The sequence below is a fragment of the Sinocyclocheilus rhinocerous genome, unplaced genomic scaffold, assembly GCF_001515625.1.
Source record: "Sinocyclocheilus rhinocerous isolate Xijiao unplaced genomic scaffold, SAMN03320098_v1.1 scaffold1480, whole genome shotgun sequence".
In the NCBI taxonomy this organism is placed as follows: Eukaryota; Metazoa; Chordata; class Actinopteri; order Cypriniformes; family Cyprinidae; genus Sinocyclocheilus; species Sinocyclocheilus rhinocerous.
The window spans coordinates 372,124-386,292 of NW_015666547.1; the positions used below are offsets into that span (position 1 = coordinate 372,124).

At 43.1% G+C, this 14,169-nt stretch overlaps 1 protein-coding gene across 1 annotated transcript in view; it reads right to left on the reverse strand.

Moving 5' to 3' along the window:
- The window catches only part of LOC107732688 (neurexin-2-like), a 351,796-nt gene extending 345,224 nt beyond the window's left edge, over positions 1-6,572 (reverse strand). Inside the window, exons 1-3 of the mRNA XM_016544101.1 lie at positions 6,465-6,572; positions 6,267-6,318; positions 1,871-3,166 (exon numbers count right to left, since the gene is read on the reverse strand). Of these exons, the coding sequence (XP_016399587.1) occupies positions 1,871-2,582 (712 nt within the window). The 5' untranslated portion in view covers positions 2,583-3,166; positions 6,267-6,318; positions 6,465-6,572. The remainder of the gene's footprint in view (positions 1-1,870; positions 3,167-6,266; positions 6,319-6,464) is intronic.
- Positions 6,573-14,169: the final 7,597 nt, after the last annotated feature.

A 14,169-nucleotide genomic window follows, 5' to 3' on the forward strand; every position in this document is an offset into this window, starting at 1 on the left:
CCACAAAATAGTGGATTAGTCATTAAATATACATCAATGACATTTAATATTTTGGCTTTCATTACTATACGTTTATCTTTCTTCAGAGAAAATATTGACAAAATCAAAAATTTGACTCGGGAACCACTGGTTGAGCTGACACAGAATGACCCTATTGGTCTTAAATGTGGAAAAGAGTTAAAATAGTGAAGGAGCCATAATTCAGAAATGTAACCAACAGAAAGACAGAAAAAATAAAGAAAGAAATAAAGAACTGGCTGAGATAATAGGTGAAAAACCGATGAGATGAGGAGGAGGAGAGATAGAGAGACAGAAGACAGGAGCAGAGAGTAAAAGCAGTGGGTCTGGAGGAGAGAGTAACAGATGAGTGTAGACTAGGGCTGTGCGATTTGGGGGAAAATATCAAATTGCGATTTTTTTGACAGATATTGCGATTGCGATTTGATTTGCGATTTTAAATTTGCAAAGTCAAGCTTCAGCTCAATATTGTCAATAACGTGCAGCACAGTATGGGTACCATTACCCTGCTGAAAAAAACAATAGAAACTATCACAGAAATTCTTATAGTTTCCATTAAACCAATACAAAATTCCTTTTTGTTTTGGGCATTATTCCAAAATGAATTACTGTTGTTCTATTGGTTGCCATCTGCCAGATTACATCCCACCAATAGAATCCATCAAATAGACACCACCATACTGCCAGATGCGCTCGTGGAGACTTGCGGAGCTGGGTGCGAGTATAAACGAGCATTACGAGATGGGCTGCGTGAGTGCGGCAAGCATGAACGGCTCGTCCGTGACGCGGGGTTCGCGCCGCGTGGGGCAGAGAGGAGCGAGTATGAGAAGCATTCAGAGACACAGGCTGTGTGTGCGCTCTTCTGAATTGGGAATAGCGAACATGCATCATAAACTTATTTCAAATTAATCTGTTGGGGAGATAAAATGTGTAAGATAACGTTCACGTACTAACAAAAACATCTAAGAATGTATCTTTTATTCTCCAGTACTGAAAACAGAACCGATGCGGGAGCTTTTGATATGCGCTGTGACGCAGCTCTTGGAAATTACCTTTTTTGTTCGTTGTCTGTCATTTCGAAGCTTAAGTTGCATACGTTTTTCTTTAGTTTTAATTTGCCTAACTATCGATCTGACCCAGTAGACGCCATAATCCCACTCTGTCTCTCTCCCGCTTTCTGTTTTTTTTTTGTTTGTTTTTTTAAATGGTGGGTGTTTACTCAGTTAGCTAGAGCAGTGCTGATTGGAGAGAACGGCGGTGCGCTCACTCTATTGGTTAGTAAGACTGCAACTCAAGGCTGGCAGTCATGCATATGCTCTGGAACAGAGTAATATCGCGTCCATATCGCAGGCTTTGCGATTAGGAAATCGCAACGTCTCAAATCGCGATTTCGATTCGATTTCGATTAATCGCACAGCCCTAGTGTAGACAAGTATAAAATGGATCTCGCTCGAGAAACTGAATTGCTTTCTGGAACTGAAGACAGCGAGCGATTGGGAGAGAATTGAATGAAACTTGCTTTAGAAAAGAACAAAATATAAGAAGCAGTGATTCATCTCTCTTAGAACAGCCTGAACTGTCTAAAGGGCCGAACACAAAATGTCCAGAAGCGTCCATTCAGAACAGCAACAAAGAGACAGAGAAAGTCCAATCCAAGCAGCACTACAGTCTATAAGAGTTAAAGGGTTCTGTAGTATGACCATTACAACAGTCTGAATGTGTCAGATTAAACACCATAAACACAGTGCTAAATGTGAGTCTACAAACGGCACTTTATCTGAAAATAATTCCCCTGGATTCATCCAAACCTTGGTAAACACAAAAAGCAGAACCAGTCCCAGTCGCCTCTTACCTTCTTTGCAGTATTTCCCTCGGAAGCGTGTGTGAGAGCAGTCGCAGTAGACCTCGCCAAACTGGACGCTGCAGTATCCCCCGTTGAGGCAGGGGTTCTGCTTGATGCACAGATACTCCAGATCGTTATGAATGCCGTTGCTGTTGAGTAGAGTGGGAGGCATCTCGCCCACCTTCAGATTAGAGATCAAGCCCATGAAAGGAGGCTCGTATTTGACCGTGCTGGACGTGAGCGCGGACAGACGGACGTCAGGCGGGATGCCCCCCACGAACAGGTCGCTGACGACCGCCATCTCCTTGCGCTTGGAACGCACCTCCGCCACTTTGGTTTCCCCGTCCACCATCAGCATGGTCTCGCGGTAGTTTCGGGTGAGCAGCACCATGTGCCAGCGGTCGTCGCTGACACGGGTCTCCATCTGGAGGGCGGCTGGCTCGGCGCAGTGGATGGCGAAGCGCAGCTGCAGGTGTCCGCCGCCGATGAGCAGCTCCAGAAAGTCACAGTTCCCGCCGTCGTCCAGGTACAGAACCAGCGCCTTGCTCACGTTGGTCTTCAGGCTAAAGCTGAGCTCCCCGATCGAGCCGGCCTCCCAGCGGGCGTAACGCGCCCACTGCCCCGGGGCCCCGCCGAACTCCAGGGCCCCGGTTGACAGAAAGAGTCTGCCTAACAGCATCGGCCACAGGGGCCAGAGAGGGGACCAACACCGTGACTTCATTTCACCCACCCTGATGATACAAGCTCAAAAACCTGCTCTCGGCAGAGGCTGAGAGAGCAGTCTCAGAGTGCAGAGTTTCTCTTTGACTTTGCCTGAGAGATGGGAACGATCGCAGAGAAGAGGGGCTGAATTCCCAGAGCTGCCGGATCAGCACAGGTACCTTCTGCCAGACGGTCCGTTGTTCACTCGTTTTCTCGCTCTTTCTTGGCCTGACTCCACTTTATCCAGACTCTATCTGTAGTCTCTCCATTGGTCGGTGCAGGCAGGTGGTGATTAAGGATAGATGGGAATTGCTGTTTTTATCCCCAGCTTGGTTGCCAATTTAAGTTTTCTTTGAAAGGCTTCCAATTGAGATTTCAAAGCAATGTGATTCCTGGGACTGAGGTTTCCCTCAGGCTGATGTTTCTAAAGGAGACGGAGAGGCGTGATGCAGCTATCTTGCGTCCTGTGGACCACAGGTGATGGTCATGGTTGAGTCTTTATCTGCGATTCATTTGCCCATGTTCTTCCAAATTGTCTCGTCCTACATGAGGAATCATGGCAGGAACAGTCTACTGGCCTCCAGATTCCGGCATTCTCTGGGCCTACAAGACAAAAGGGAACATTTGATTAGCTACAGCAACATACACAACCTTACTAAATACAACCAGACAGAGTTTTGAGAGGGATATTCATTGACAAACATCTGCGCAGACACTGAGATTTGAGGTTTGTGAGGTCGTCCACACCTCTGCACAGCAGGAACTGCCTGTGGTGTTTCAGATCTGATCAGGCATTTCTGTTCTGTGTGAAAATGACCTGCTACATGCTAAATCACACAGTCAACGTCAGAAAGTTTGAAATGCTGACGTTTGTTGGGCTAGTGTGAACCAGATTTAAAACACAAAGCTCTGAGAAAAAAAACAAAAAAAACACAAGAGAACACACAAATGCTCAGCATGACCTGTATGGTGACAAATTCATTCTCGGTTTGTCAAGTCAAGTCACCTTTATTTCTACAGCGCTTCATACAGTACTGATTGTGTCAAAGCAGCTTTACTGAGTCAAACAGAAAATAGTTTGTCAATAATGCAAGAGGACAATAACAGAGTCATTTTTCAGTTAAAGTCAGTTCATCATTGATTCAGTGATGTCATCATCCAGCTCAGTTCAGTTTCAATAGTATCTGTGCAATCAAGTCAATACTGCCAGAAATTAAGAGTTCCCAACTAAGCAAGCCAGAGGAACCAGAACTCCATCGTGACAGAATGGAGAATAAACCTTGGGAGAAACCAGGCTCAGTCGGGGGCCAGTTCTCCTCTGGCCAGACGAAACCAGCATGATGTGGTTCCACACACTGTATCGTCTCTCATTACGCTGATGTATCTTAATGAAGATCTGTGTTGAACACTGATGTTTATATTACAGCGCTGCTCTAATCTCATCTGAAACAAAATGGAGTCGCTGTCTGAAAAGGCTGATTGCTGCTCTTGACCCGTCGGCCTTCAATAAGATCTGCCCATTATTTCTGAAGAGAGAATTTAAATGCCGGCATGAAGCGCTCATTATTAAACACTCGTCTTCCTCCACCGGATTTCTCAGCTTAGCAGATCAGCCCTTCTTTGGGGTGAACAATTCCTCAAACATTAACTGCTCATGATCCTCCTCATCTGTAAGTCACTGCGAATAACAGCATCTGCCACATGAACAACTGTAAAATATAAATGTCTATCTTCTCTGAATTAGACCACTCCCATCCCTTTAACCACACCTCCTCTACCCCAAACCCCATTTCCCAAAGTCATTTCAGCCAATCGGATGTGCACAAATTGATTGACAGGCACAATATGCTGATCATATTCTTCAATCAGATATAAGTGGGTGTGATATTATTCTGAAAGATTGTGTCCTCAAATATCAGAGATCATGCACACAGCAGAGTTCAATATGAATTTCAGCTAATAGATCCTAAAGTTTTCTTTTAGTGTAAAAATGAATTATAAATGCTGCAAACGGGTATGTTAATATTGAGCGACCACACTGAACAAATCTTGCAGAACACGGAGCCATGTTTAATGCCAAGCCATTTATTAAAGCGTCAGTGATTGTCAGATGATGATAATGAGCCTCTTCATGCGTATGAATATATAATGTCCACTTCAGAAACCGCAAAGCACTTATTCAATATCCACGTGCCCCGTGGGTCACACCACCGAGTGAGTGTGTGTGTGTGTGTGTGTGTGAGAGAGAGAGAGAGAGAGTGTGTGTGAGAGAGAGAGAGAGAGAGAGAGTGTGTGTGTGTGTGAGAGAGAGAGAGCGTGTGTGTGTGTGTGTGTGTGAGTGAGTGAGTGAGTGAGTGAGTGAGAGAGAGAGAGAGAGAGAGAGAGAGAGTGTGTGAGAGTCGGCCAGACGTGCTTGTTGAATACGGTGTCAGCAGCACTAAGACGAGTGTTAATGTTTGCGATTGCACTTGGGTATGTTTGTGTGCGCATGTGAAAGTTAAACATGATCTAGCGGCTCATTTTCTGGTTAGCTGCTTTGGTTCTTTCAGTGACTGACATCAGGTGCATGTGCACTTCCTCCTCCACAGGAAACACTTTTCACTTTCACACATTTCAGAGGCCATAGTGTTGTGTTGACCTCTGACCCTTAACCCCGTTGTGCTGCATTTCTGCTGAGAGGCGATTTTTTTATTTAATTATTCAGTTTTCCTTTTAATTTATGTAGTTTTGCGCCATTTTATTTTTACGCCAGTTTAATTAAACACAGATGCGTTGGCAGTATGTGCATAATTTTGTCAATACATATCTGAATTTGTGTGTCTGTCATACAGCATCATATGAACAGAAGCATCGTTTAGCAAATTGATGCTTATTAATTAACGTCATGTTTTCTGTAATTCTCGGCTGTGTGTCTGTCTGTAATCATTCCTCTGTCAAACACACGAGAAGCAGCTGTAACACCACCATGTCACTTCTTTAGCTTCGTTTAAATATCACCTCATTAAAAATAAAACCTCCTAGAACAGGCATCTGGCGTGGCATTCACACAGTTAAAACTGACATTCATTTAAACTCCCCAGAGATCTGAATGTTGCACGTGCTGCATGTGTTAGAGCTGAACTCTGTCTGACTTCACGTCATTTCAAGCCTGTTCGCCTCAGTGTCTATATCAGGGCTGTCCAAACTCGGTCCTGGAGGGCCGGTGTCCTGCAGAGTTTAGCTCCAACCCTAATTTAAAAACACCTGAACCAGCTGATCAAGCTCTAGGCATAGAAACTTCCAGCAGGTGTTGAGGCAAGTTAGAGCTAAACTCTGCAGGACACCGGCCCTCCAGGACCCAGTTTGGACAGCCCTGGTCTATATAGTGCCGTTCACAATATATGCAGCTTTACAAAGAGCCGAGCCAGTGCTCCAGTGAGCAGCCAGAAGCTCTCTTCCTCCTCGGGCTGAAACAGAAACTCAACCGATCCAGACTAACACAGCAACACTGCTAAACTACTCACTGCATCTGACACGGTGTATGAGCTTCAGCAGATTCGGATTCATTCAAGTCTAATTTCTGGGACTCCAGGTAAAATGATTTCGTACATCATGAGAAAACAAAGTGAACTGCTGCCATCCATTTCAACAGAGACAGTCTTCCAGAAATGGTTCTGAACAAGAATAAGATTGAAAGTGGACCAGAGAAATCTACTGTTCTTACTTTAAAATGCACAGTTTTCCCCAGTGTGCCATGAAGCGATTTCCATGCGAGTCTGTGAGAGAGAACGAACACACACAGACCGTCAGCAAAAGGCAATTCAACCCAAACCGTCTGCATTATATGATTCTGTATAACCAACTTAACTAAAGTGTCAGAAAGCAATTTGCCTCCCGCACACCAAGAGCCTCAAATCTGCACCTTATTAGAGCGGCTGGACGCTGGTCTGAACCGGCTCTAATTCAGCTGCCGGGTCTCAGACGGACTGATCGATGAGAGACTGACGGAAAACTGATGAGACCGGAAGTATTAACGGGAGCGGGAGAACGTGACTGATATGAGCGTGACTCTAACGAGCTTCAGCACACCAGCTGCCAATCGAATTAATGACGTGTGCCAATTAATTAATCAATTAAACCACATATAGAGAAAAGCACTCTAGTGGAAGCCTTTCAAAGACATTATCGTGGCACATGAGTAAATGAGCTGCATTGTCTATATAGAGTTAGCTTCTCATTATTGATCACCAGTCAATCAATGACCTTCAGTCTGCAGTGATCAGATCAATATGTCAGAGGTTTGGTGTTCAATCTGTTTTTACATTAATAGCATGTGTCATTGTTAAACAGTCGAGTGTAGAGACTCTACTCAAGTCAAATCGATTTGTAAAGCACTTTTCACACATTGTTTCAAAGCAGCTTTACACAAAATCATGACGTTAATTTCTTCGTGTCTTATGGTCACATTTAGCTGGGTGATAATATGGTTTACATTTTGCGACAATATAGAAGCAATCAAGCGGTTGAGATTTGCTATAAAGTGTATATTGCTCTATATACTGTGTGTAATGTGGATAAACCTGGACACACTTATATATTCAATTCAGCTTCACATCTAGAGCTGAGACAACAGCGTTTGGCTGCAGTGAGCGAGAGAGACGCAGACAGCAGCATTAGTGTGACCGCATCAGCTGCTGCTCGTCACAAACTCTGACAGATTGCATTCTGGGAGCTGAAGTCACACAGGGCCTGGAAGCAAAGGTGTGTTGTGCCTGTTCTCTTCCTCTGATCCTTGTGCAACTGAGTGACATTTAAACAGAGGACAGGCGCGCTGCACTAGAGCTCCACACGCATTCCAGAAGTGTTGCATGTTGTCACAAAATATTAACGTGTGTTAAATGAGCTGCTCCTCTTTCCTGGATAATTTCTATAACCCTGTCTGATGGGAAGCAATGAAATCCACAGAGAGAAAGAAAGAGATGAAGTGATGACCACTTCTGATTTGAATGCTCTTTCCTCGCTAACGTCCTCCCTCCGGATGAAAAATAACAACAATACAATTAACTCTGACTGTGTAAAAACTCATCTTAAGGTAGCTGCACGTATTATGTGGTTAATCTCAAACACTAGAGCGGTGTTGGTGTAAGTGAAGTGTGATCTGCTGTGACGTCACAATCGTGTTGCATTGTGGGATATGGAGATGCCTTGAGTGTACAGATGAGTTGACTCGCTCCCTCCGAGACTGCCCTTTCTGCAGTTCTGCAGTGTTAGGAAGGTAAAGTAAGACTTTAAGACTTTTTTACGACCAATTAAAGAAAATTGAAGGAATAAATGAAAGGGAATCAATAATGTCTCTAATGTAAATGTCTAAGGAGAACACAAATTTTGAAAATACTACTTCCATCACTTTTTGATGATCTTTTGTATCTTGATTTAAGGATACTTCATGCAAAATGTAATGTCGTGACTTAATGAATTTAAGACTTCTGCTCTGATGAAAGACCCACAGAAACCCTGTTTGTTGTACCACAGTATTATAAATTCTTTAAATATAATTAGTACAATAACATTCACAAAAAAATTAAAGTGTTTGTGTTCCTTCAACAGGCCTTCAGTAGATCCTGACACACGATCATGAACTGATGCCTATAATGCATTGTGTTCCCGCTGTGCTGACGCCGCTATAAACCCTGAGCTCCAGCACAACGCATCACTTCCTGTCAGAGAAATGGAGGAGAGGCGTAACACTGCACACAACACAGCGCTGATAAGACTCTCATCACAGCGCTGATAAGACGCTCTAGGGCACTACACAGGGGACGAGGGTGCGAGCAGGGCCTGACACGCGCCGTTATCTGCACTCAAACTCCAGTGCGTTTGGGTGGGATCGCTGCGGTTTCCTCAACATACACTGATCTGAGGTCAGCTGTGGGATCTGTAGGATAAACGGCCTGCGTGTGACACCTGAGAAATGCTGATCTCAGGTCAGGTTCAATCATGTGCAGCTCTTATCCTCACAGCAGTCACTTCAAGGCACCTCTATTTCTATAGTGCTTTATACAATACAGATCGTGTCAAAGCAGTCTCACAGTGTTAAACAGGAAAACAGTGTCTCAATAATGCAACAAATAATTCATAGAGAACAGGAAAACACATTTGCATGCCGCCTACATACAGACGAAACCATTAAAAAAGAATCACATGAATGCAGATAAATAGTGAAACACTTTCTCAGCATTACGCCTGTGGGTTTAGCCTCAAGCTAATGATATGCATGTTTAGGTCTGTGCTTAACATACATGCTAATTAATTAAAATTGTGTGTTTTGTGCTAACGGCGATCTGTCGTCCAGCAGCAGAGGAACATGGCGCTTTCGGACAGCTAAACATTTAACCTCCTGCATCTGTTCATCTCTGGCGAGAGATGCTGCTCTCAAATATTTGCTCTACGAGAACGTGACACCAAGCTCACTTATTTATCTCAATTTCATACTGACAAGGCCAGGGCATCGCTAGCCACAAGCTTCACTGAAATATTCCTGATAAATCCTTAAGTGTCAATGGACGTTTATTTTCTCAAGTGTGTGTGTTTCCATCTGAAACTAGAGATGCCAGATTCATTAATGAATCACTCTGCTGATCTAATCAAACGGGTTTGGCAAATTCATTCAGACAGTTCATTTATGCACTGGATTGGTTTTTCACACCGAAATAACAGGATATTTCACAAGACCGAAAACAAAAAGAGCGCTGGAGTAGCTGGATATTTACCTACAATCCAGCGTCGGGAACAAAGCTGGCAAATGTCTTCTATCATTTTCCTGTGATGAAGCGTCTCTTTATTGCACATGCAGCTTGTGAACGACAGGTATTTATATCCAAATCAGCATTAAAAGAGTATCAGAATATGGGCTCTTTTTTGATGGGGGCCTGAAACGTCCCTGCTTACTGCTGAAGATGTTTGATTTTTATATTTATGGGAGTCAAGACACGATTTTGATACTGGGAGTATTTTTCATTTGACATTTTCAAAATACAATATTTGCAATCTAAATTCAACCGCTTGACTACACAGAAAAAGACACGGTTCCTGATTTTATGTGTTTATGGAGAAACGCCACTGTTTCTCCACAGCCCTGGAAATTCACTCAAAAATCAAACTCAGTAACACGGGTAATATTGCGTCTATATGGGCAGGTGAGGCAGAGCCCCAACAAAATATTCATCCACAACATAGACCTCTATATAAACTGAATCAATATGTGTTCAGCATTCTGCAACAAATATTTTTCGGATTTTCTAGACTATTTTAAGTCGTAAAGTAAGCAGTATATATTAAAATCCCGCGCATGGCTTTAGCAGGCATGTATACATGATACTAAGCGGGGCAGACGGTGCCTGAGACCTCCCGAGCTTTTGTTTTCTATGTGGAGTAGTGGATCAAATTAACAAATTATCCTTTAGTTTAAATGTGCTCACATGAATAGCCTTTATATGGTTCTGTTGTGTTTGTTTTGTTTATTCTGAGAATAGACATATGATCTTCTTTCTCCACAACTTGTAACATTCTAAATCAACATTTGGAGCTGATAAATACTACATTAAGGCAATTATTATACAGCATTTTATGCGTGTAACATTACTTCGTGCCTGTTAATCAACATTAGCGCGCCACCCACAGGATAACGCAAGGACATCTCTGCCAAAATGTTGTCCCCATGTGTTCAGAGATTAGAATATAAAGCTTACAAAATGTTTTTCATATATTAGCGCTACGACCCAGAATCTGCCCCACCTAAATTTACGGTCAGGAGCCGCTACTGTATTTAACAAATGTTTCATAAAGCATCATGTTCTTAGATCTCAATCATCTTCATCTGGTGGATTTGCTCAGGATCCGGATGTTTCCGACAGACAGTCAGATCTGCTTCTGCTGCATATGAAAGCACAAGCGTTATCGTTCGCTCGCGCTGCTAAAGCCTCCTGCAGATTCCTGACTGCTCACACCGTCCCTCGGAGCCGCAGCGAGGCTCGTCCTCTCATCAGGCCAGCGCTATAATCAGTTCTGCCATATGGCGCTCGGAGGAAACGCGCTGGGCGGAAGTTTAATGCGCTTGAGTGAATGTGGCTAATCACGGCTGTAAATCTGGGCTAGCGTCTCATGCTAAACAGATGAAGCTCAGTCCCGCCGTGAGGCAGCGCTCGCATTCATTACCCCAGAGCACCGCCTGCACCTTTCCGCTTTATTTTCTCATATTTTTCCTCTCTTCTCACTCACATTCTGTCTCTCAAGTCAAATGTTTATCCAATCAGCACTGATTACTTCTGCTGTTAATAAAGCCTATTTGAGGCGGTTTTGATTAGCCAATCAAACACAGCACGGAGCTCCTAATGGCGCCGCTTTCCTGTTTGATTTCCACACCGAGCGACACCTCTGCTGCGCTTTCTGGCGTGATGCTCGAGCCGCAGAGCTAGTGTGTACTTCTTAATGAACAAGACACTCAGAATGACAATGAGCCGGTTGACGCTTTAGCTTTAGCACTGCTAATTAGTGTTGCAGGACATACCAGTACTACAAAGGTATCGCAATACCCTGCTTTAAAAAAAAAAGTATGATTCCTCATTTTACTAGAACCGGTACTTTAAGAATGGCAGTGTTTTAATAAGAGCCGCACTTCCTGAGTTCAGCATGCGTGCAGCGTTGTTCTTCCACTCCCTGCATGCACACTGGCCGTGGCAAACTTTATATATCCGCGCAGCGCAGGACGCTTAAACTGATCAACAATTTATAGTGAATAGGAAATATGCATGAATGAGAAAATAAAGTGCTTGATGTTACAAAGAGTTCAGCATAATAAACCCCGAAAAACAACTCCGTGCAGTACTCACTCACTATCACACACCCGAAGTGCGCGCACAGAAAGCGGCTCAGCATGCGATCGCGAATTCAGATCTCCTTCACTGCTTATTGTGCATGAACCGTCAAATACACACAATTATGTTAATATACGGCTGGACAATAATTCAATATCAATATGTATCGCGATATTATTTTTTTCAATAACGGTGATATGATTTTTAAACACATTTCCGATATTTCGATATACATTACCAGTGTTTCACATACATTGATTTATTTGTGGCGTTTGACTTCGTTGAATAAACATGAGCACTGCACGTTCACACACACACACTCACACAAACAAACAAACACACACACACACACAAACACACAGAAACAAACACACACACACACTCACTCACACTCTCTGTGTGTGAAATGGCTGCCTCTCGGACTCCATTTTCTGCGCAGGCTCTGTTTTCGGTGTAATCTGCCGCTAAGAGTCTGTTATTAAAGCTCCTTTTCTCCTTCAGCGATACTGCAGCCTCCCGCGGCCGTAATTGAGGTATTTTCTCTCCATTTTGGTTTTGTGTTGGGAATAAAAGTGTCATGTGGCGAATAACACCTGAATACACAAAAGCCAGAGAACAGACGTGATTAACTGTCATTAATTCAGAGAGAATCGTTTATAATTTCAGTGCGCTTCTGCCTGTATTAAACTCAGAGTTTGATGGGAAGATGCGTGTCCTGCTGGGCTGAAAGCGCTGAGAGAGTCTGACTGCTACAGAATAACAGCATGTGCCGCTCTGCAAGGACAATAAATGTCAATGTTTGGATTTTACTTCATTGAAAGATCCAGAACAAAAGCCTGAAACAAAAGCACAAAACATCCACTGGTTTAAATGTGCTTTACATAAGCAACGAAATCAAATCTGCCGCTTGATCAGCATTTCTGCTCTCAATCCTGCATCTTATTCACACCTGCTGCAATCTGAGTAACTTAAATCAAGTGGCTATCAATCATTTTAGCACACGCTTCCTTTCTATGCAAATTTGGCTCACTTAAAATCATTTCTCGAAAGTCAGCATGACTGAGAAACTCTTTGCTCTGCCACCCACACCAGATAGTCTGAACTTAGGTACTGCTAGCGAATTCCCAGAACTCGATCTCAGAGTACGAGCAGAGACATAGCGGTGAACTCATTCAGAAAGGTAAGAAGGTGCAGATCCATGACAAGCTTTGAAAACTAGGATGAGTATCTTAAACTGAATACGATAGATAACGGGGAGCCAATGTAGATGCTGTGAGACAAGAGTGATGTGGGATCAGATATTTTGGTAAATGTCGGGGCAAGAGCAGCTGAATTTAGAATTAGCTGCAAGCGATTAAGAGCTTTGTTGGGTAGGCCATATAACACGGAGTTACAATAGTCCAGACGCAAAGTTATGAAAGCATGAGTAAAAGATTCAGCATCTTTGAAATTGTCATATATGGACAATATTGCGAAGATGGAAAAAACAGGACTTGACAAGCTGGCTGATATGGGGTTCAAAGCATAGTGTGGAATCAAATAGTACACCAACATTACGTATAGTGGGGGAGGGATGAACTATAGCTCCGTCGATGTTAATAGAGGAGTCAAGATGAGAGGAGACAAAGGATTTTGGGCCAACTAACAGAATCTCTGTTTTTTCAGTATTTCATTTTAGGAAATTTTGAGCCATCCATACTTTAAAATCATGTAGGCAAGATGTTAAAGAAGAAGGAGGAAAAACAGAATTAGGTTGTGCAGTAAAATAGATTTGCATATCATCAGCATAAATGTGGAAATTAAGACCATGGCGCCGGATGATCTGACCCAGATTTGGGCCAACTAACAGAATCTGTTTTCTGTAATCTGTTCTCATGGTCCACAGGACGTCCTGTCCACAAAAACAAGAGACGCCTTCTGTCTGCCCCCGCCGGCATGAAGCTGTCAATCACTCTGACATCACTCACAGGAGGTTACTGATCCTGCCCTCCACAGCTGTCAATCAAAGCAGACACCGTCTCCTCTGCAGTCTGTGAGTGTTTGTGAATGTGACAAGATCAAATCTGTTTGTGTCTGATGTACGGGACGCGCTTTTGCATTCAAATTCATGTGTAAACTTTTCTTCAGTTCCTTTCTGTTGTGAACATCTCTACACATCTGAATGCAAGAGAGCATCTGGTGTTCACATCACACTGTAAAATAAAGTGAATATTAATCAGGTCATTCAGACACTGCTAGGTGACCTATCAGGTGAGAACAGTCCCGTAACTTAATAAATATTAATGAGCCTTCATGCTTTCACATATAATTAATGCACTAATAAGAGCACCTTCCTTTCAGACATGTGAATCCTGCTCGGCAAACATCCCATAATGTAAATAACATTAGTTAGTAAAGCCTTCGACTTTAGCAGAACTGAGTAAAAATGAGTGGTAGTATTTGTTCACCTCACTATACAAACAAACAAACAAACAAATAAATAAATCTGATGAATATAAATCTGATAAACAGATGAAATGATTGAAATGAGTCAAACCTGTTAATCAGAAACGGATCTCCACATATGTGTCTGTGTGTGTGTGCACCCACACTCTCTCTCTCACGTGCTCACATACACAAACACACACACACACACACACACTCACACACACACAAACACTCACACACACACACACACACAAACACTCACAAACACACTCACACAAACACACTCACACTCTCTCTCTCACGTGCTCACACACACAAACACACACA